Consider the following 24419-nt stretch of genomic DNA (forward strand, 5'->3'; position numbering starts at 1 on the left):
GCGGCGGGTCCTTCTCCCTCGTCGTCTCGGCGGCGGGAACCGGCGGGCGGGCGGCCTCTCCTCTTCTCTGAGCGGCGGTGACGGTGAGTGACTGACGCACGCACCGGCACCGCCCCCATTGTGACGTCAGCGATATCCTGGATGATGATTGGTCCAGGCTGTAGACTGGACCAATCACAGCCAGGATATCAGAAAGTGGGGGTGTCCAACCGCAAAGACTTGCGCCCAGGATACCCCCCTACCCCCCCAGAAGGCAGCCAATCGGCGCCTCTTCTGGGACGTAACCCCCCCCCCCCCCCCCCCCAGCCACCAGTTCCTTGGGTTCAGGCCGGCGAACCCAATTTTTTTTTTTTGTTTGTTCGTTTTGTTTTTTTTTTTTTTCTTTTTTTTTAGGGGTAGGGGGGCGGCGCCCTGGCGCCCCCTATGCACGGGCCGCCACTGTATGGCACATACATACTAAGGCCCCTTTCACACAAGCTTTCGTCCCACGTCCATCTGCCAGTTTTTCACGCGGACCTGATCAGACCCTCCATGCACCTCTATGGAGCAGCGGATGTCAGTGGTGACATGTCCGCTGACACCCGCTGCAATCGGATCTGATCCTGTCTGTAAAATCCTGTGAGAAGAGAGATACAGGAAGCATCGGCTCTACGGGCTTTCTCCAGCACCGCTCCTCATACTCCAGTGTTGATGCGTCTCAGAGGAGCCAGCAGTAACCATCAGCAGTAACCACCAGCAGTACTGGTCAGCAGTACCCACCAGCAGTACCTGTCAGCAGTACCCACCAGCAGTACCCACCAGCAGTAACAGCCTGCAGGTAAACCGCAGTGCATCCATGTGAAAGCAGCCTTAGGCCCCTTTCACACGATCGGTCTGTGCATTAGCGTGTGTAAATTGTTGCAATATGTTTTTTAATAACTAGTTGTGTTCTGTCATAATCAAATGTCACGTCCTTGTTCATACATGTATGAACAAGGACATGACCTTGTTCATACATGTATGAACAAGGACATGACCTTTTCTGGCTGCCTAAGTCACATGTGCTAGGGGTGCAACTAGCCCTCAGCACATTACTGTAAATATCTCAGCATGTGCAGTGTTTCTGACTCCTAAATTTTCCTGCCCTATCAATACAGAATCATCCGTATCGATACGAATGCATCACGATACATTGCTGTATTGATATTTTGAGCACAACCCTATTTAAGGCCCTGTTCCATGTGCCCCTTTTATATTTTAAGCACCTGCCTTTCCAAATGTCTCTGCATGGCCCTTATCAGACGTTAGTGAGAACAGCAATATTTTTCCAAAAAAAAATCCAGGAGTTGATACAGTGCCATATGAATTTAGTGAGTGAGGTGTTCACATGCTCAGATATTACCTTGCTGCCTTGATGCTTTCATTCAGAGACAAACAGAGAATAGAACCTCCAATAATGCTGAGTGATGATCCCCCCCATCCGATAAACAGTGCAGCTCCTAGTTCATACCTATGTAAAGGAATCACAGTATTCAAACAACAATGTTCGTTTACTAGAAGATTGGTAAAATTGTTCTGACAGTTTACTTACTTCTGCTCCACAAAGAACGGATCAAAGAACTCTGAGGTTATCTTGTGAGCATAAAGGGAGATTCCAGTCATGGCACACAGACCTGGAAACATAGATGGCAAAGAGTTCATATGTGTAGGGATCTGCTGCCCTCTACTGTCTGCATTTGTAAGTGGCTATGCTACTCAATGTCAAGTACATCACTTCCTGTCCCAGGTGGCTGGGTTTAAAACCCTGGAGGAAGAAAGTAAATAGAGAAAGAGAGCTTTGGAGACCTCATGTCCACATGAAGGAGCTGCTGCTGTATTTTATGCAAGATAGAACCAGAGACTATTAGGTCATTTATTGTGTGTTCTAGCTGTTTAACTTGTAGCTGCCCATAAATTCTTGATCTGAATCTTTGTGACAGACATATATCAATATTTCACATACATAATGCTAAATAGCTAGGTACTGTATGTGTGCAGTGGTCACCTTCCAGTATATTAGTTGATGAACTTGTTTATTGCAGTAGAGTTTATATGTAGCTCCTGTTATTGTAGTTAAACAGTATTAAACCCAAAGTCAAACATTTAATTAATTGCAGCTTACCAACCATGTGATGACTGTATTAGTTTTCTTTTTTGGCTTTCTTTCTTTTATTTTCATCTGGTGATATAGCCAGTATGTGTGTTGTTTTACAAAAGAACAAGCTCTCTTGCAGTTACTTGGGTGGGACAAACCATTTACCACTGACAGGGGTGCTTACAATGATCAGCTTTTATTTATTCATGTAAAATCTTTATCCCAAAAGGAAAAAAAATTTTGCGTTAAAAGCATTTAACGTGTTAACTGGAGTTTGGCTTCAATTTGTTAGTGTATCTCAATCTGCTAGTACATCTAACTTTCCCTCTTCCCAGACTGACAATGGTCTCCAAATCTGCCCCTGTGCTCCTTCATCCAGAGTGGAGGCACTCTAATACAGGAGGTGTATTACTGGCCAGATCACCAGGTAAAAGCAGAGGGAAAAAAAGCCTAAAAAAAAGAACATTAATGCAGCCACTACATCTAATGATTTATAAGCTGCAATATATTGCATTTTTGGTTTAACCCTGTCCCTTCTGGTCTCGGATTCTATAGCTAGTATTAGCTCAGGGCTCAATAACCAGCATAGCCTAGAGAGCCAGGCTAGGCATTTGAGGGCCACGTGTGTTAGCTTATTAAATCATTAGGGACTAAGCGCAGAGTAGATTGACTGACTCTTAGTTTCAGTGTCACACCATGATTTCTGCTGGAAAAAGCTGCATTCCAGGCTGGTTGGACAAAGATTAGGGGGTGTCCCAGCACGGCAGATCCTGTCTTCAGGTCTCTGACACCAAGATGAAGACTGCATCGTGATTATCATCGGGGCCCCTGCAACTGAACTTCGCTACAATAGTCAACTAGCGGTATCTCTATTAATAACTATATATACTCGGGTATATGTGCACAATTCTACTAAGACTCTTGTTGGGCCCTTTGCTAATAATACCCGTTTTTACATTGGATGTATGTATTATTATTAAACTTTCCTTATATAAAGCTTATATTATTTCTTTACTGGTGTGCATCTATATACTTATGGTCAATGTTATATGCAGGTTCCAATAGTTCTTCTGCTTCCAATTATTTTCTATACAGTCAGGTCCATAAATATTGGGACATCTACACATTTCTAGTCTTTTTGGCTCTATACACCACCACAATGGATTTGAAATAAAACAAACAAGATGTGCTTTAACTGCAGACTTTGAGCTTTAATTTGAGTGTATTTACATCCAAATCAGGTGAACGGTTTAGGAATTACAACAGTTTGTATATGTGCCTCCCACTTTTTAAGGGACCAAAAGTAATGGGACAGATTAACAATCATAAATCAAACTTTCAGTCAATTACAGCCTGAAGTCTGGAACGCATAAACATCACCAGACGCTGGCTTTCATCCCTGGAGATGCTCTACTGCCTCTACTGCAACTGTCTTCAGTTCCTGCTTGTTCTTGGGGCATTTTCCCTTCAGTTTTGTCTTCAGCAAGTGAAATACATGCTCAATCTGATTCAGGTCAGGTGATTGACTTGGCCATTGCATAACATTCCACTTCTTTCCCTTAAAAAACTCTTTGGTTGCTTTCGCAGTATGCTTCGGGTCATTCTCCATCAGCATTGTGAAGCGCTGTCCAATGAGTTCTGAAGCATTTGGCTGAATATGAGCAGATAATGTTGCCAAAAACACTTCAGAATTCATCCTGCTGCTTTTGTCAGCAGTCACATCATCAATAAATACAAGAGAACCAGTTCCATTGGCAGCCATACACGCCCACGCCATGATACTACCACCACCATGCTTCACTGATGAGGTGGTATGGTTTGGATCATGAGCAGTTCCTTTCCTTCTCCATACTCTTCTCTTCCCATCACTCTGGTACAAGTTAATCTTGGTCTCATCTGTCCATAGGATGTTGTTCCAGAACTGTGAAGGCTTTTTTAGATGTTGTTTGGCAAACTCTAATCTGGCCTTCCTGTTTTTAAGGCTCACCAATGGTTTACATATTGTGGTGAACCCTCTGTATTCACTCTGGTGAAGTCTTCTCTTGATTGTTGACTTTGACACACATACACCTACCTCCTGGAGAGTGTTCTTGATCTGGCCAACTGTTGTGAAGGATGTTTTCTTCACCAGGGAAAGAATTCTTCAGTCATCCACCACAGTTGTTTCAGTTGAGCTCACCAGTGCGTTCTTTCTTTTTAAGGATGTTCCAAACAGTTGATTTGGCCACACCTAATGTTTTTGCTATCTCTCTGATGGGTTTGTTTTTTTTTTTTTTTTTCAGCCTAATGATGGCTTGCTTCACTGATAGTGACAGCTCTTTGGATCTCATATTGAGAGTTGACAACAACAGATTCCAAATGCAAAAAGCACACTTGAAATGAACTCTCGACCTTTTATATGCTCCTTGCAAATGGGATAATGAGGGAATAACACACACCTGGCCATGGAACAGCTGAGCAGCCAATTGTCCCATTACTTTGGTCCATTAAAAAGTGGAAGGCACATATACAAACTGTTGTAATTCCTACACCTTCCACCTGATTTGGATGTAAATAACCTCAAATTAAAGCTGGAAGTCTGCAGTTAAAGCACATCTTGTAAGTTTAATTTCAAATCCATTGTGGTGGTGTATAGAGCCAAAAAGATTAGAATTGTGTTGATGTCCCAATATTTATGGACCTGACTGTAGCTATGCTGACCAATGATTGCTTGCCATTGTGGGCATTATGAGGGATACTCACTTTGGGGCTGTGTATTATAGCGTTCATTCAGATATACCAATAGTGCAAGGCATTACAGCAGCTATGTGCAGTGGGGTCCTGAGGGGTGGCCAGGATTAGGGATGGGCCGAATACCCCCCTGTTCGGTTCGCACCAGAACATCTCAAACAGGGAAAAAGTTCTAGCGAACATGCAAACTCCATTAAAGTTTATGTTACACGAACATGAAAAATCAAAAGTCCTCATTTTAATGGCTTATGTACAAGTTATGGCCATAAAAAGTGTATGGGGACCCGGGCACCCCGGGGGAGATGTATCAATGCAAAACATTTTTTTTTTAAAACAATAGTTTTTAAAAGAGCAGTGATTTTAATGAAGCTTAAAGTAAAACAATAAAAATGAAAAATTCCTTTAAATATCGTGCCTGGGGGGTCCATTAATGTGCCTGTAAAATGGCGATTCTGTACGATGTATGGAGCCTGCTGCAGCAATACTGACATTTCTAAAGAAAAAAAATGTAATTTAATCTTGCTCGCAGCTGTAATGTATTGTCAGCTCCCAGCAATTCAGATAAAAAAAAACCATACAGGACCCTTATCCGAGCACGTAGCCTGGCAAGTCAGGTAGGAGGGAGATGAGCGAGCGCTCCCCCTTCATGAACCATACCAGGCCACATGCCCTCATAATGGGGGGGTGGATGATTTGGGGAAGGGGGCTCTGCCCCCCCTACCCCAAAGCACCTTGTCCCAATGTTGATGGGGACAAGGGCCTCTTCCCGACAACCCTGGGCTGTGGTTGTCTTGGTCTGCAGGCGGGGGCTTATCCGAAACTGGAAGCCCCCCTTAACAAGGGGTCCCCCAGATCCCGGCCCCCCCTATGTGAATGGGTATCAGGAACATCGTACCCCTACCCATTCACCAAAGAAGTGTACAAAAAAAATAAACACATGAGACAGTTTTTGACAAGTTCTTTATTAAAAAATAAAAGTAAAAAAAAGTGTCCCCCAATGTAAATCTATCGTCAATCATGCCACCCGCCGCACCCGTCTTAATAAAAGACTTGTCAAAAACTGTCTCGTGTGTTTATTTTTTGTACACTTTTTTGGTGAATGGGTAGGGGTATGATATACCACCCATTCACATGGGGGGGCAGGATCTGGGGGCCCCCTTGTTAAAGGGGGCTTCCAGATTCCGATAAGCCCCCAACTCGAAGACTCCGACAACCACAGCCCAGGGTTGTTGGGAAGGGGCACTTGTCCCCATCAACAGGTGTGCCCCAAAGCACCCTCCCCATGTTGAGAGCAAGCGGCCTAGAATGGTTCAGGAGGGGGGGCACTTGCTCGTCCTCTCCCTATCCTGGTCTGCCAGGCTGCATGCTCGGATAAGGGTCAGATGTAAATTTTGGGGGGGACCCCATGCTGTTTTTTTTTTAAATTTTGATATGGAGTTCCCCTTAAATCTATACCAAACCTAAAGGGCCTGGTATGAATTTTTGGGGGGGACCACATGCTTTTTTTTTTTAATTTTGGCATGGAGTTCCCCTTCAAATCTATACCAGACCCAAAGGGCCTGGTATAGATTTTGGGGGGGACCCCATGCCATTTTTTTCCTAATTCTGTCATTGGGTTTCCCTTAAAAGCCATACAAGACCCAAAGGGTCCCCCAAGCCATTTTTACCCCATTTTTTTAAAGTTAAGTTTGAGAAGGCATGAGATTCTGAGTCCTCTGGGTCACTAAGAATGACATTGTCAGGAACTACCTCTCCCCAGCCACATACAACTACTGGGGTTTCTGGGGAATGAAAACCATCCCTTGAAGACTGTTGTATGTTATCCTCTACATCCATGCTGCCACAATCCTCCTTTTTCTCCTCTTCCTCCTGTGTGTTTTGCGGCCCCAGAGGAATAGTATCTGCATAAAGGGGGCCATGTGAGGAAAGGAAGTCCTTTTCCTCCCACTGATCTGTTTCAAGTGTCCTGTCCATGATTCCATGAAGTGTGTGCTCCAGCAGGAAGACTGGAGGGATAGTGTCAATGATGCATGCATTGTCATGGCTCACCATTCTTGTGTCCTCCTCAAATGGTGACAGGACAGTGCATGCATCCTTTTTCACTGGCGTGGCGAAAAGAAGCCAAGCTCCCTGAGCCTGTCCTTGTGCCATACTCACACAGGTACTCATTGATGGGCCCCTGCTGCATGTGCAGCCACTATAGCATTGCCAATGTTGAGTTCCACTTGGTGGGCATGTCACAAATGAGGCAGTTGGTGGGCAGGTTAAATTCCATTGCATGTCAGCCATGCTTGCATTGTATGACCGCCAGGAATGCCCACCTGCCTCAGAAGATCTTGGAAGCCCAGGTACATGTTCAAGAAACGCTGCACCATCAAATTCAGTACATGTACCAAGCATGGAACATGTGTCAAGTGTCCCTGTCGGAGGGCGGAGAGAAGGTTGGTGCCATTGTCGCATACAACCATTCCTGGCTCAAGCTACTGTGGCATCAACCACCTCTGAGCCTGCCCCTGCAGAACTGACAGAATCTCTGGCCTGGTGTGGCTCCTGTCCCCTAGACAGACCAACTGAAGCACTGCATGGCATCTTTTAGTCTGACTGCTTGCATAGCCACTTGAACGCTTAGGGAGCACTGCTGGTTCAGAGGACAGTTCAGCAGAAGAGCAGAAGAGGCCATAGAAGAAGAGGAGGGGGTGGAGCAGACAGATGTGGCAGAATTACCACCAGTTTTTTGAAGGCGTGGTGGTGGAACAAGCTCCAGCACTGAACCCTGTCCTGCATCTTCCCAGCTGCCAGCAGAGTTACCCGGTGCGCTGTGAAGGAAATATAACCTCCCTGACTATGCCTGCTGGACCATGAGCCAACAGTAATGTGAACCTTCGTGCTGACCGACCTGTCCAACGAGGCCAAAACATTGCCTTCCACATGATGGTACAGAGCTGGAATGGCCTTACGTGAAAAGAAATTTATTTTTGGAACCCGTCACTGTGGTACAGCACATTCTGCAAAATCAGGAGTCTACCAGATGAAAAGGCAGCAGTTGAAGTGCTAGCAATTTGGCCAAGCTAGCATTTAGACACTGAGGATGTGGTTTGCTGGGACAGTATTTTTTTTTTTGGCTCAGGAACTGGGGTAACGAAATTTGCCTGGTGTGGCACCCCATGCTATACCACAATTCCTCTCAGTGCAGGTTTTTGAGAAGACTTGAGGTATAGTAGGGGTAGAGATCCCCGATGAGGAGCAAGGAGAAGTTGTTATATTGTGGCTCTTTCAGGTGCTGTTGCCAATGGACTGCATGGCAGGTTGCCATATGTCTTGTCAAGCATGTGGTGCCCAAGACAGAGATTGCAAACAGCAATGCTGCAGTCTGCTGCACATGTCTTGCAAAAAGCCCACACCAATGAACTTTTGGAAGTCAGCGAGGAGTTAGCAGCACCCTGCACCTGTGGAGCTCTGTGGTATGATGCAATAGGGTGGCTGTCCTTAAAGGAGATGTACAGCCAAAGCTCGTTTGGCTGTACATCTCCTATGGATCACAGGAGTGCAGTTCATTCTGCACTCCTGTGACCCATTTTCAGCAGGGAGCGGGCTGAAGTCCACTGTCTGCTGATGTCACAGATGTCGGTCCAGGCACTGCGTCAACACGACCACAGAGTCAGGATCCACCAGGTGCCTGGCCCAACACCCGGCTTACCCTCTCAGCGAGCTGCTGAGAGCCTGAGCTGGCCGCTCCCCGCCCCTCCACAGGCCAGGTCTCCAGTGAGCGAGGAGGGGGCAGAGCGAAGAGCTGTTTACTGACAGTCAATAGCTCTCTGTTTGGGGAGCAGTCAGAACCAAGCGATCAATGGTGTTCAATCGCTCGGTTCTCAGTTCAGAGGCACCGGGGGAAAGATGCTACATCCACCTAGGTAAGTATAAATAGGGAAAAAAATACTTTGCTTCTCTTTTAAGCCGGCCCCTGGAGGACATCCTGCCTCGTTGGAGTTGCGCCTGTTCCCCTTCCTCACTTTCCTCCTCTGTTCTCTCAGGCACCCAGGTACAATCAGTGACCTCATCATCCCCTCCTTCATCGTCAGTGAAGCAAACTTGGCAGTATGCTGCAGCTGGGGGAACATGACTGCTAGTTTCTTGTCTGTCATTGGCACCCCCTCTCTCTAGGCTCATGTTACTCCCTTACTCAACCTGGGAACCAACATTGGAGCATTCAAATGGTTGCGCATCCTCCAGCAGCATGTAGCTGACACTATGATCGAATAATTCAGGTAACTCCTTCCTGCATGATGGTGGGGCTATGGAAGGAGTAGCTGTGGACAAGGAGCCTGTTGAATAGGCACTTTGGCAGCTCAGCTGCGGTGGAAGGCAAACTAGACAGAGGACTAGGAGGATGAGGACGGTTTATTCACTCTATCAAGTCTTCTGCATGTTGTAGCTCAATAGCACGGCCGGCACTGGAAAAAAAGGACAAGCGTGCCCCACCTGCAAATGATGCACCATGTCTGTGACCACCACTTTTCACTGTGGACACAGAAGCTGCTTGCCCTCTTTTAGTGGCCTGTGAGCATCTGCCTCTCCTTGTATAACTTTTTATTAGAGTGTTGGATGGAAATAGGGTGCCTGGTGCAATACTTTTGTGCTTGGTGCACTATAAACCGTTTTATTAATGTTTTTTATTTTTATTTTTTTTTTGGGGGGGGGGGATTTTTATAACTTTTTATTATAGAGTGTGGGAAGTGAATATGGTGCTTAGGTGCAATACTTTTGTGCTTTGTGCACTATAAACTGTTTTACCATAGTTTTTTTTTTTTTTTAATAAAAAAAAATTAATAAAGCCAAAAAAAAAAACCACTGCTGACGGAGAAGGAGTAGCGCCTGCGATACAGAAGGGGGGACAGCAATTATGCCCTAAATATTATTAGTGCTGCTGCACCACAAAAAAATCACTGCAGTGGAAGAAGGAATAGCACCTGCGATGGAGAAGAGGGGACAGCAATTATGCCCTAAATATTATTAGTGCTGCTGCACCACAAAAAAAGGAAACCACTGCTGAAGCAGAAGGAATAGCACCTGTGACACAGAAGGGGGACAGCAATTATGCCCTAAATATTATTAGTGCTGCTGCGCCACAAAAAAATTACTGCTAACGCTGAGGGAATAGCACCTGTCATACAGAAGGGGGAGTACTAATAATGCAGCAACATAACCTGATGCTGCAAAAAAAGGAAAAACTAAATATATTTATCAATGAAAAAAAAGGGATCAGTGGGGGGACACAGGCCTGTTGTTTTCACCAACACTTCAGTGGTACCACTACACTTTTGTTACAGAAGAAGCAGCACAGCACTACACTACACTGACTGCACTAAACTGACTGAACACACACAATCCCCTAACTACCTGCCTAATCTCCACTCCTAACACAATATACACGGTTGCCTTGGAAGCAGCCTTATATAGTATTGGCCATGGTCATGGTTCTGACAGGACATTGTGCTGTGATTGGCCAAAGCAAGCAGGTTAAGTGCATGCTTTGGTCCTTAACCTCGCAGTGTATTATGGGGCGATCATCGGCAAGTGAACTTACCGCCGAGCGCTCCGGGTGTTTGTGTGTTCAGCGAACACACGAACACCCGATGTTCGAGTCAAACTCACGTTCGACTCAAACATCGAACATCCAGCCCATCACTATCCAGGATATTTGAGTTAGTTCACCTAATCATTTTCAGGTGAACTTAGCCCTTAAGGCATTTCAATAGCAAGATGACTTAGATATGTTCCCTCCACTCTAGCAATTATTTAATGTGATAAAAAAAGAAATTGGCTGCACACCATCACCGATCGAAAAGATGGATTGAACATGTAATGGACTGCCACCACGACAAGGACACAGACGAGGATGACGCATTTCACACTGACATTCAAAAGAAGCACAATGTCAGTATGAAATGTGCCACCTCCATCCTTGTCTGTGTCCTTGTTCTGGTGGCAGTCCATTACATGTTCAAAAAATCTGTTGGATCAGTGATGGTGTGCAGCCAATTTGTTTTCCTTTGATCCCATGCTTACAGACGTGAGCCAGGGCTAGCACCCAGTCCATCTAGCCATTTCGATTACAATACTCACCTGGAACAGTGGGTTGATTTTTGTTTTCTTAATGTGACAAAAGATATAAGATGACAGACTGGACATTTCACTACTGTAGGTTCCACCAAATGCTGCCGACCACTTGTTAGTGGGTGGGGGGATGGGAGTAGCAAAGGGGATACAACCTGTCCCTCCTCTCCCTTTGAAAGGCCCCAAAGGGCAGTTTTTCCCTGGTCCTCCCTTCTTTTTCCTTCCCTAGACATAGAATGAAAAGCTTGTAAAGTTGGCAGTCAAGATCTTGCAAGTTTTAGGACTACTTCTGCAGGATTTGGTCGATTTTTTGCAATCAGTGTGGTCAGTTTGTGCCTGCAGCAAAGTAATTCTTCTGACATTATTTAATACAAAAGCTATGTTTAAGATGCGCCCAGGTGACCACAGACTTTACTCTGTATAGAGCTCACCACTGAGTATGTAGAGCAGGCCAGAGAAGAAGGTGAGTTTTCCTTTGGTGTCTTCTGAGCCTCCAATTTTGGTGCATTTCATCCCAACAAGTACAAATATCGAACCAAAAAATCCCAGACTGACTGCTGCTATCATCAAACCACGACAGGCTTGGATATACCCTAGGGAAAAAATAATAATGCAAATATATTATTTTCACATGGCTCACAATGAATTTCATAGTTATTATTTCTATATTTATCTCTGCCATGATACAATCAAATATAATGTAGCCAAGAATAATAACTATACAAATATGTACTGTATGTGAAAATGCCAGTTGCTATTCAAAGAGATATTTAACTTACACACCTTTGCAGCTTCATGGAAACGCTATTGTAGACTAAAACAAGCAGTTTGGGTGTATCAGCCAAGATTTTTTTTCTTTTTTTTTTATAATCAGCAGTGACATATAAAAAAGAGGAACTGTTTCAGAAATGAATTCACACTAAGCAAAAGTTTAAAGTGTATCTATGCACAAAACCAAAAATTTAATATAATGCAGATTACAAGTGCTTGGAGTCGTGGCTGCATTTGTTTTTCTTATTTTAACAAGCTTCATTTGCTTTATTTTCACCTAATAATTCTGCAAATAACACACTTTCTGTCCCTGGGATGCCACATCACTCCTCCACTGTATCTATGGAGGTAGCCATTATAGCTCCTAGGCTGCTCTCATGATATGGACTCCAAGCATGTCCTTATCGCTTCGTCTCCATTACATGGAAAGTAGAGCAATTAGTAGTTTAAAGAGAGATAGTCATTGGTAAAGCTCACAAGGACAAGGACATGGCATTTCTGTCTGGCAAGATAAATATATCTTCTCTGTTTTTGCCAAAAATGTTGTTAGCCTGAAAAAAAAAAAGGAAAACGAATGCAGCCACCACATTTAGGACTGTAAAATGCAATGTATTACATTTGATTCTTGGGTTTAAAAGAGTTTCCAGAGGTACTATAGTGCCTAAAGTGTCATTAAACCCACATAATAAAAAAAAACATCAATAAATGGTCTAATACATGCTGTTCATACTCACTCTGTCACTATGGGATTTGTTTTCTGTATTCTAAAACCTGGTTGATCCTGCTGTTCCCTAACCCCCCTTTTTGATCGTGACCCCTTTGCAGCTAGGGATTTTGCAGAACAGTGTTGGCAGCTCTGCACATGCTCAGTTTTCAGTGAGTTTTTAATGCTGAGCATTTCCTCCCTGTTGGCTCTCAGTGATATGTAGACTTGTTGACCTGACCTGGTTGACCCCCTCCATCTCAGCAGGCCTGGAGACCCTTTCCGAACAAATAGACACAAGTCACAGTGCAATTGCTCAGAAATTATCTGATCTCAGTTTATTTCTCACAGACTATATAGAAATAATTTACCATTGAGAAGCACTGAATAATAGGTTACGCCTATAACGACTCATGGGACCTTCCACAGTAATAACATAGACTATACATCAGGCGCCTTGACCCAGATCTAAACCTTGTCTGGAAAGCACATGAACGTCATTTCAGGGAAATCACATTATTTACAATTAAAAGGAACTGGACTCCCTATCACATCTTAGCAGCCCTTGTGACTACAGAGTCACACATGTAGGCGTATACACAGTGGAAAATGAAAGACCACCCCCTCCCTCCTTTTCCTCCATGCCCACCAACCAGCCAAGCACAATAGGGGCAGGATATAACATGTAGAATAATGGAGGCTTTACCTCCCTGGTATTCTAAGACACAGGCTGGATGGGTGTGAAACAGCCTGTGGCTAGCAGAAATACTCTCACACCATGTTATGACCAAAATATAATAAAGACTTGATTTCAGATATATATTTGTATGACAATTTAAAACTATTTAACCACTTAAGCCCCGGAGGATTTTCCTGCTTAAAGACCAGGGCCTATTTTGCGATTCAGCACTGCGTGACTTTAACGGACAATTGCGCGGTCGACAGAGCTTTCTTTTGGTGGTATTTGATCACCTGTGGGATTTTTAATTTTTTGCGCTATAAACAAAAAAAGAGCGTCAATTTTGAAAATATAACAATATTTTTCACATTCTTTTATATGAAATTCCCCCCAAAAAAATGTAAAAATCAAAATTTTTTTACATTTTAGGCCAATTTGTTTTCTGCTGCATATTTTTGGTAAAAAATCGCAATAAGCATATTTTGATTGGTTTGCGCAAAAGTTATTGTGTTTACTAACTAAGGGAAAGATTTATGTCATTTTTATTTATTTTTTTTTAACTAGTAATGGGGGCGATCTGCGATTTTTTTTCCGGGACTGCGACATTGCGGCGGATAGATCAGACCCCTCACTAACATTTTTGACACTTTTGGGGGTACCAGCGACATTACTACAGTAATCAGTGCTATACATATGCACTGTTACTGTAAAAATGACACTGGCAGGGAAGGGGTAACATTATTAGTGATCAAGGGGTTAAGTTTGTCCCTAGGGGCATGATTCTAACTGTAAAGGGACGTGGCTTGTGATGTAACCACAGAGACATACGATACTACATAGCAGGATCGTATGATTTCTGCAGTTACACCAGGGAGAATGACAGGCAGCTTTGTTTACATCAGCCGCCTGCCTTTCTCCCTCTCCAGCGGGAGATCGCGAGTGACCGGCGGACATCGGAGCCGCCGGTCACACGCGCGGGGATGGCCATGAACGAGCGGGGGCGGGAGCTTTGCCCAGGAGGGGCTGACTGCCGCAGTAAACATACTGTGGGCGGTCGGCAAGTGGTTAATAATATTAATTATTTATTTCTACTCTGTAACCCAAAGGCTGTTTTTTTTTGAACATGTGACCAGTACTAGACTAGAAGCTCCTCCTGCTTATGTTTCCGTACAGAAAGGCTGGGAAAAAGTAATGAGCAGCTGTATATCATTTAGGAAAAAGGTACTTCGATTTTTTTAATTAACCACTTCTGGACCGGAAGGATTTGCCCCCTTAATGACAAAGCCATCTTTTGTGATTCGGCACTGCGTTATTTTAACTGACAGCTGCGCGGTCATGTGACGCTGTACCCAGAAAAATTGATGTCCTTTTTTTCCCCACGAACATGGCTTTCTTTTGGTGGTATTTGATTACCTCTGTGTTTTTTGATCATGCGCTATAAACAAAAAAAGAGCGACAATTTTGAAAAAAAAAAACAGTATTTTTCACTTTCTGCTATATAACATTTCCAATAAAAAAATTTTAAAATCTAATTTTTTCATCATTTTTGGCCAATTTGTATTTTGCCACACATTTTTGGTAAAAAAAAATCCCAATAAGTGTATTTTGATTAGTTTGCGCAAAAGTTATCGAGTCTACAATCTAGGGTAAAGATTTATGTCATTTTTTTTTTTTTTTTACTGGTAATGGTGGCGAACTGCGATTTTTAACGGGACTGCAACATTGTGGCGGACAGATCGGACCCCTAACTAACATTTTTTACACTTTCGGGGGGGGGGGGGTTCAGGGACATTACTACAGTAATCAGTGCTAAAAATATGCACTGTTACTGTAATAATGATACTGGCAGGGAAGGGGTTAACACCAGGGGCGATCAAAGGGTTAAATGTGTACCTAGGGGGTGATTTCCAATAAGGAAGCGGGGAAGTCGATCCACGGGACCGGCGTCCGCGATTGCGGCCGGGCACCCGCAATCGCTCCCCGCTGAGAGAGAACGACAGTCAGTTGTTGTAAACACAGCAGAATGTTGTTCTCTGGAATGAACACAGAGCGCCTGTGATCCTCCTATTTAGGATCACAGGTCTCTGTGTTGATTCCACAAGCCCATCCCGCTCACAAGTAGAAAACACTGCCCTAGGCTCAAACTTAACCTTTTGATCGCCCCTGGGTTAACCCCTTTCCTGCCAGTGTCAATATTACAGTAACAGTACATATTTTTAACACTAATTACTGTAGCAATGTCACTGGTCCCCCCAAAAGTAAAAATATATTTAAGTTAGGGGTCCGATCTGTCCACCACAATGTCGCAGTCCCTCTCAAAATCGCTATTTGCCGGCATTACTAGTAAAAAAATAAATAAATAAGTAAAACTGACATAAATCTTTCCCCTAGTTTGTAGATGTGATAACTTTTGCGCAAACCAATCAAAATACACTTACTGGGATTTTTTTTTTACCAAAAATACGTATAAGAATACAAATTGGCCTAAAATTATGAAAAAATTTGATTTTTACATTTTTTTTTATTGGGAATGTTATATAGCATTCAGAATTTTCGCTCTTCTTTTGTTTATAGCGCAAAAAATAAAAATCGCTGAGGTGATCAAATACCACCAAAAGAAAGCGCTATTTGAGGGAAAAAAAAAAGGTCATCAATTTTATTTGGGTACAGCGTCGCACCACTGCGCAATTGTCTGTTAAAGTAACGCAGTGCCAAATCGCAAAACATGGCCTGGTCATTAAAGGCCCGTACACACGATAAGAAAATCGGAAGTAAAATTTCATTTGACGAACGATCTGCCGATTTTTGGATTGTTAGTATAGTGCTTTCGACAGCCGATTACGGATTTTCGTACGACAAAAACTAGATGTGCAGGTTATAAAATTGTTATCGTACGTGAAATGTCCGATTTTCGTTTAATTAGTACAGTTTTCCTCTGAAAAAAATCATAAGAGCAAGACTTGGCATGCTCAGAAACGAAAGAATACATACAAAACAATTCAACACATGACATCACTTCTGAAGTTGAATTCTGTCGTACGACAATTTGAAAGTATGAAAGTAACCTCTTCACTTTCCATATGAGACTAGCATGCACAAAAAAAATTTAAGAAAATTCGTCCAATAATCTGATCGTGTGTACGAGGCTTTAAGGGGCAAAACCTTCCGGTCCAGAAGTGGTTAAAGGTTTTATTGTACTGATCATTTACCACATACAGTAAGTACTGTAGCTGTCATGTTACGAAAACGTTATTAAACAGGATTTTGGAATAAAGTGAAGTCAATGGAACTCACATTCACTTAAAACATCCAGTTATATGCAGGAAAATTAGGAGCAGAAAAACAGATCTTCCCTCAATTGAATGCTTGCAGTGAATTGTAATTTACTTTATTCCACATTGCTTTTCACATTAGTAAATCATTTTATTTTTCTCATTTATTTAAATCATTATAAGTTTTCATACATGCTTTTGTAAATAATAAGTGCTTACATGTTAAAATAGAAACGTAATTTTAAATAACAATAATTGCAAAATGGCTCATGCGGCAATTATTGGGGTTAAAAACATTTTTTAAGAAAAGTGTAGGTTTTGTTTAAAGCACCACAGAAAACGTTTATTGCAATTCCTCGTAGTAAGCTTAGGTGGTAATATAATATTGATTACGCTCTGTTCATTAATTCATCTTTTTAATAAAATAAATTAACCCATAGACCACTATAGAGTGTTGCCTGATGCCATCCATATGTTATGGGTGAATTATGTATGATTTTAAATGTGAGTGAATTTCTTTTAATAAAAAGCTTGTGATTTGAAGTTATACACCATTGGAGGAATTTCTCTTTTTCTTCTGCATGTGTTTACTAAAATGAGAATTTGATAAGCGTTGGAGGTTTTCCTTGAAATTCCAAGGTGGAATTGATCATCATTAAGCGCCATTGCCAGTCATGAGAATGATTGGCAATTAGGTCCGGGAGTAGGACATGCACTTTCACTTTGGTGGTGGATTTACGGTGTGTTGTCTTCAGTGAGAAGACTGTGGAATATTATTAGTTTACTACTGATGATCTTTCACCCTTTTGGGAATAATACAAACATGTTACCGAAAACTCATACAGGCATATATATGTTTGTCTCTGAATGTTCTGTGACAACATAAATTATTAATAATAAAAAAAACAGTTGAGCACGGTGGCCAATCCTAAGATTCCAATTTCCAAGATAACATGTGAATTGTAATGAGAGACATCGATCTCCTACCTGACACTACCAAGATGTGCAAAACTGGAACATGAGAATCAATGGCTAGATCTCAGGTAGCAGAAGTACCGCAGGATGGAACGCAGGGTGACCGTGTTGGCCCTCCACAGGATCTTCCGGCGAGAGTCATCACGCCAGAAGATCCTGTGGACGGCCAACATGGTCAGCCTGCGTTCCATCCTGCGGTCCAAGCCTCAGTTTCACGGCCGTGACACCCTCCATTTCCTGCCGGACAGGAACAGGGAGAGCTGAGATGATAACAGACCCCCAGCGGTGACCCCAAGCCTCCATACGGACACCGGAAGGACCTACCTTGCCTACTATCACTTACCTTGATGTAAGTTTTACGTACGTTTTTTACTATTGTTTGCCAATTAAAACTACAGTCTTTACTCGGGGGCGCCTATTTTCTCTCTTTGCTTTTGTTTCATGTCTGGAGATCGCTTCCGCTCTCTAATAGGCTGGCCCTGAGCGTATGAACTGTTCCCTGAATTCATCTAAGACTTTATGATAGCCCCAAGGGCTACTATATGGACTACCTTTTAATTTAGTGCTATTAGCTTTGCACCACTTGTCCTTTTTTTGATAACTTTTTACATCAGGGTCCATAGTGAATTTGTTGCATCAGGTAAGTATATTTGTAGATTTCATAGCTCTTCTTGGGGTTTTAGGTCTATTGGTCACTTCTGTCCTGTAATGGCTGGGTGTCCAGTACGAAAGAAGCCATTCAAACAGTAGGAAGATAAAACAAATAGATATGTTTGCTGCAGTTAGAAATTAACAGACCTATTAAATGACTCACTGACTTCCATTAAACAAACATTTTGTCTGGACACTGGAAAAATCACCTGAATCTACATTGAAACAATCCACAGAAATAATAATAATCCCATTCAAAGTTCAAAAAGATTTGATTTTCTGTCTAATTTTCTGAGCTTTATTTATTTGTGTCATTTGAGACTAAAATAATTTGCAATTAGCTCTTATATTGTACGGCAGTTTTAGAAAGCTTATTTCAACACAAAGTAATGAAGCACTGTGTTTGTGCTTGCACCACATCAATTTCAGCAGATGGCTCTGAAGATTAGGGCAGTAATAAACATGATGACACTTGTGGGCCAACGCCAAGCTAAAACTTGTTCCTTATTTTGGTTTTCTCTTCTGTCCACCTCTGAACATTAAAGTTCAAAGTCAACAAAAGAACTATAGGCAGGAGGGGGTGAAACAGATTTAGAGAACGGCCAATAGGCTCTATAAAGTTCAGGAAGCATTAAACCATTTTTTATAAAAGGAGTAAACCTATGCATTACCAGTAGGTATAAGACGTGAAGAATGAAAAAGATGTAGAAACGAAATTAAAGTGGAACACCACGGATTAAGCAGCTAATTCAGTAGTGTCACCACATACCACAATAATTTACGAAAATGAAGAGAATCAGCGCTCTGATCCTTTAAAGTGATGGACCACCCAATAAACAAATAAATATGTTGGACTCAAAGAAGCAAATATTAAGAGGAATAGATGATGCGGTGTTAAAATCAGATCACAATCACTATCCGCAGTGTAGTGTAACAGATGCAAAATGTAAAAACTCTAATGATTAAAAATGTATATAAAAATATGTCAAAACTAGCGTGATAAAGTCACAATAAATATCCAAGATGTGGTAAAAAAACAATAAAATAATCACTCAAATATTGATGAATAGTGGAAAGAATATATAAATAAAAATAATGATATTGAAGTGATAAAGTGATAGGTGCAGAAGTGGTGGTATAATATTAGATACCAGTAACTGGAAAATGTGGTAGTGATTCGACTTCTAATAATAGTAGAAAATAAAAATGTGCAAATATAATGAGAATAATGAGAATGAGATAAGTAATATAAATCCAGAGAATCTCAATAGATAATATATATATAAATAAATATCCAAGTGCCAATCAAAAACGTGAATAGATAAAATGCTAAGAAGTCCATAAAAAAATTAATGGCTATAAAAAGATGATTGCAGTGAATAAATAAAGTGCTCAAATGTCCATTTTAAAAGATCAGGTGATTAAAAAGGTGAAGTCAAAATATTGGTGACAGCCAGGTGCATGAGTAGATGAGCTAACAATCCAGCATTAGGTTTAATGGCCGCTCACCTCCATTCTCACTCAGATGAGCGTTTAAGTACAATCTTTCACCATATAGGACCTCTTGGTCTTCTCCAATGGCTATAATACTTGTATCTGTCGATAATCTCCAAACCATATGCAGTACTTCAGGATATATGTATACGGGTCTCAGCACTGGTAAACTATATACTCCTTTCCTTTTTGGGCGATATCCTCAATTACCCACGATATGTCATTCAATCATTCCGATTGAGATATAAGAGAGAAACTCTCATAGTGCAGTAAATCAGGGTTAACTTTAATAAAAAAAATGCAGGTCCCTTACAGTTTAGTACAAAATGATTCGTGGAACCATTTTTTCGTTTTGATTTTTGGCCTATACAGTTAAAACGCAGCTTAACATTAAAAAATAGATCTCGTTCTGTCTATGATAGTATGTTCTAGCAGTAGTTTTTATTAAAGTAATAACAAGACACAAGGGGTGAAGCTTGTACAGAAGGGCATGGTTCAATTTAATTTTTATAATAATAAAGAATAAATATTATTTTCACATTTATTTGTTGCTAAAAAAAATTACCACCACCCAAAAATGCAGATTTTATATGATGTTTGATGTGAAGCCCGATTTTTTAACCACTTTAGCCCTGGAGGATTTGACTGCTCAATGACCAGGCCCTATTTTGCGATTCGGCACTGCGTGACTTTAACGGACAATTGCGCGGTCGTGCGACTCTGTACCCAAATAACATTTACGTCCTTTTTTTTCCCACAAACAGAGCTTTCTTTTTGTGGTATTTGATCACCTGTGCAATTTTTATTTTTTTGCGCTATAAACAAAAAAATAGCGACAATTTTGAAAAAATAATATTTTTCACATTTTTGTATATGACATTCTCAAAAAAAATTTAAAAATCTAAATTTTTTAACAGGGGTTACTTTTATTGGTGATCAAGGGGTTAAGTGTGTCCCTAGGGGCGTGATTCTAACTGTCAGGGGGCGTGGCTAGTGAAGTAACCACAGAGACATGCGATCCTATATAGCAGGATCGCATAGCCTCTGTGCTTACTTCAGGGAGAATGACAGATGTCTGTGTTTACATCAGCCGTCTGTCTTTCTCCTTCTCCTGCGGGAGATTGCGAGTGGCCGGCGGCCATCGGAGCCGCTGGTCACACGCGCTGGCTCCCCAGGGAATGAGCAGGGGAGGGAGTGCGCCGCCAATGGCGCGTGCTCGCCCCCTACAGTCTCATAGGCGAGCGACATAGGTCTACGTTGCTTTGCCTGTAAGCGGCAGAGTGCCGCAGTAAATCTACGTTAGGCAGGGCGGAAGTTGTTAAAGCTGTGTTTCGGAAAATGTGGACCACAGATTATTGAGGGTCTACCAGCTTGTGCTAACCAGTCTGATACTGGTACTTAGTTACAGCACTGAGGACAAGGGGGATGTAGCACTGAAAACAAAGTAAAAATGCAGCACTGAGGACAATGAGCAAATACAGTACTGAGGGCAAGGAGGATTACAGCACTGAGGGCAAGAAGCAATTCAGCACTGAGGACAATGAGGATTACAGCACTGAGGGCAAGGAGGATTACAGCACTGAGGGTAAGGAGGATTACAGCACTGAGGAGAAGGAGTATTACAGCACTGAGGACAAGGAGGATTACAGCACTGAGGACAAGGAGGATTAGAGCACTGAGGGCAGGGAGGATTACAGCACTGAGGGCAAGGAGGATTACAGCACTGAGGACAATGAGGATTATAGCACTGAGGACAAGGAGGAATTGCAGCACTAAGGGCAAGGAGGATTACAGCACTGAAGACAAGGAGGAGTACAGCACTGAGGTCAAGCAGGAATTGCAGCACTAAGGGCAAGGAGGATTACAGCACTGAAGACAAGGAGAAGTACAGCACTGAGGTCAAGGAGGATTACAGCACTGAAGGCAAGGAGGATTGCAGCACTGAAGACAAGAAGGATTACAGCACTGAAGACAAGGAGGATTACAGCACTGAATACAAGAAGGAGTACAGCACTGAGATCAAGGAGGATTACAGCTCTAAAGACAAGGAGGATTACAGCACTGAGGGCAAGGAGGATTACAGCACTGAAGACAATGAGGATTACAGCACTGAGGGCAAGGAGGATTACAGCACTGAAGACAATGAGGATTACAGCACTGAGGGCAAGGAGGATTACAGCACTGAAGACAATGAGGATTACAGCACTGAGGACAAGGAGGATTACAGCACTGAGGACAAGGAGGATTACAGCACTGAGGACAAGGAGGATTACAGCACTGAGGACAAGGAGGATTACAGCACTGAGGGCAAAGAGTATTACAGCACTGAGGACAAGGAGAATTACAGCACTGAGGACAAGGAGGATTACAGCACTGAAGGCAGGGAGGATTACAGCACTGAAGACAAGGAGGAGTACAGCACTGAAGTCAAGGAGGATTACAGCACTGAGGGCAAGGAGGATTACAGCACTGAAACAATGAGGAATACAGCATTGATGGCAAGGAGGATTACAGCTCTGAGGACAAGGAGGAATTGCAGCACTGAGGGCAAGGAGGATTACAGCACTGAGGATAAGGAGGATTACAGCACAGAGGGCAAGAAGCAATGCAGCACTGAAGACAAGGAGGATTACAGCACTGAGGACAAGGAGGATTACAGCACTGAGGACAAGAAGGAATTGCAGCACTGAGGGCAAGGAGGGATTGCAGGGCTAAGGGCAAGGAGGAATGCAGCACAGAATATACAGCGGACATGCAACACTGAGGACAAGGACAAATGCAGTACTGGGGACAAGTGGGAATGTAGTACTAAGGGCAAGGTGGAATCCAACACTGAGGACAAAGAATAATGCAGTACTGAGGACAAGGGGGGTGCATACCTGAGGATAAGGGAAGATTTAGCATTGGGGATAAGAAAAAAAAAAGATCAATGAGAACAAGGGGAAATGCAGCACTGAGTACAAAGGGGGTGCAACATTAAGGACAGAGAGGAATGCAGCATTGAGGACATGGGGAAATGCAACAAAAAGGACAAGGGTGGGTAGCATTAAAGGCAAAAAGGAATGCAGCAATGAGGAAATAGAATAGGGAAAATGGCAGATAGAAACATAACCCATACTTCCCAGATGTTGATCCTAAGACAAACGGGCCTTATATTATTAGAAAACAGTGTATCTAACATCAACACTGTTTATAATCTCTTAACGTTACAGTTCCTATACCTGTCATTGTGAAATGTGCTTGTGTACCATCTTTCTGTGACAATAAATAAAGATTAAAAAATCTACAGGTACGGCCAGGTGATAGAAAATCAGGAAAGCTGCAATGAGAACAAGAAGAGAAGCAGTAATTAGAAAGAGGGGGAAACAGGATATTAGGTTTAAAAAATCAACAGAGAGAAAAATGAAAACTAAAGTAACAAAGAAATCAGCTTAGGGTGGAGCCCTCTATTAATTTAGGTTGGCTATCTGGAAAACCTCTTTGAAAAAATAGTAGCTAATCAATGTAAGGCAGGCCATACACTATACAATTTTCTTGTTCAACTTTCCTTTAGATTTACCAAAACCATATAATATAAGGTCAATCCTAGACATTAAAATTTAAATTCCATCTCATGACTTTCAAAATGGTGGAGGCAGTGAACGTCACTCAGCTGTGTGCTTTCCCTTTACTAAACTTTGAGCCCCAGATTGTAGTTGTAGTTCAAGTCAGCCTTGGGATCCCACTACCTATTATAGGAGATGTTGGTTGAAAAGTTCCTACACTTAGGCAAAGGGAGTAAATATGGCAGGACCTTGGAGTGGTAGGGGACATACTGTAGACTGAAATCAACTCTATGCTCAAACAATTAAGCAGTCCTTTAATTTGTATAAGTGCAAATGTTTACTCTTGAGCATAATCCCTATGAAGATGAAAACATCTTAAAATGCGAACATAGGACTATTTATCTGTTTTCCTTGGCAGTGTGGAATACATTACTACACTACACTATCATCATCATGAATTCTATTTAAGCTTTTTGCACATAATGCAGCTACCTATGACTTTTGGTCTATATAATATGTTAATGTAAATATCCCACTGACATGCATTGCCACATGGTTTTCTAATGCAATGGTAAATTAAAACAATCCCACCTAAGCTTTACACAAGCTCCAGCCAAAGGGTCTTTGGTTCTTACCTTCCAGGGCCAGCATAGACGGGAAGTCCTTACAGTTAGAGACTCCAGTTGAGTCGGTAACACACGTTTTCCAGAGGTTGGACCAGAAGGTTGCAGTAGTGATGACAGTGCCATCAATACTGGAGACCTTCCAGTAGTCAGTTGGTAAAGTAGAGCTTACCAATACCCATCCTGACACTGAGAGCACAAAGGCTATAATCTCAGTTGCCATGTGTGGCATGGTGACACGCAAAATCAAACCAGAAAATTTAAAACGGACAGACTTGTTAAAAAACAAAAAGGGAAATTGTTAATAAAAAAAAAATAGATGTTCAGATAAATGTGATTCGAAGAAGAAACAATCAAGAAAAAAAAGTTTAGTTATAATGAAAACAGACTGACACGGTGACAGTCCAACAGAATGTCCCAGAAGGAATAACAGTCCACAAATGTCATGGTCATGAAAATCCCTCCTTGTTCTCTAGGTGGCCCTCCCTAATTAATTCACTTCATTTCCAGGCAGAATGTAAAACACACACATGGTTTCATGCTACTGCCAACTTCTTGGATTAATGCCTCTCACGGCTGTATTGTTTTCATTAGCCCTTATGAATCTTGGGTCCTTCCTTAATTGACATCTGGAATAGCCATGGCTTGACTAAATGGTGCATTTAAAAGCTGCTAAGTACTAAAAAATGTGTTGCCTTTCTTAGATATATCCATCAGTTCAAGAGCCATTAAATTGTATAGGACAATTC

At 42.2% G+C, this 24419-nt stretch overlaps 1 protein-coding gene across 1 annotated transcript in view; it reads right to left on the reverse strand.

Annotated features, from left to right (window-relative positions):
* LOC309564576 (claudin-10-like) overlaps positions 1-24085 on the reverse strand; it is a 37896-nt gene extending 13811 nt beyond the window's left edge. The window contains exons 1-4 of the mRNA XM_082269220.1: positions 23683-24085; positions 11389-11550; positions 1571-1652; positions 1382-1489 (exon numbers count right to left, since the gene is read on the reverse strand). Coding sequence (XP_082125346.1) covers positions 1382-1489; positions 1571-1652; positions 11389-11550; positions 23683-23902 — 572 coding nt within the window. The 5' untranslated portion in view covers positions 23903-24085. The remainder of the gene's footprint in view (positions 1-1381; positions 1490-1570; positions 1653-11388; positions 11551-23682) is intronic.
* Between the last annotated feature and the right edge of the window lie 334 nt (positions 24086-24419).

Source organism: Pelophylax lessonae (assembly GCF_965119305.1).
Source record: "Pelophylax lessonae genome assembly, chromosome: 9".
NCBI classification, from domain to species: Eukaryota; Metazoa; Chordata; class Amphibia; order Anura; family Ranidae; genus Pelophylax; species Pelophylax lessonae.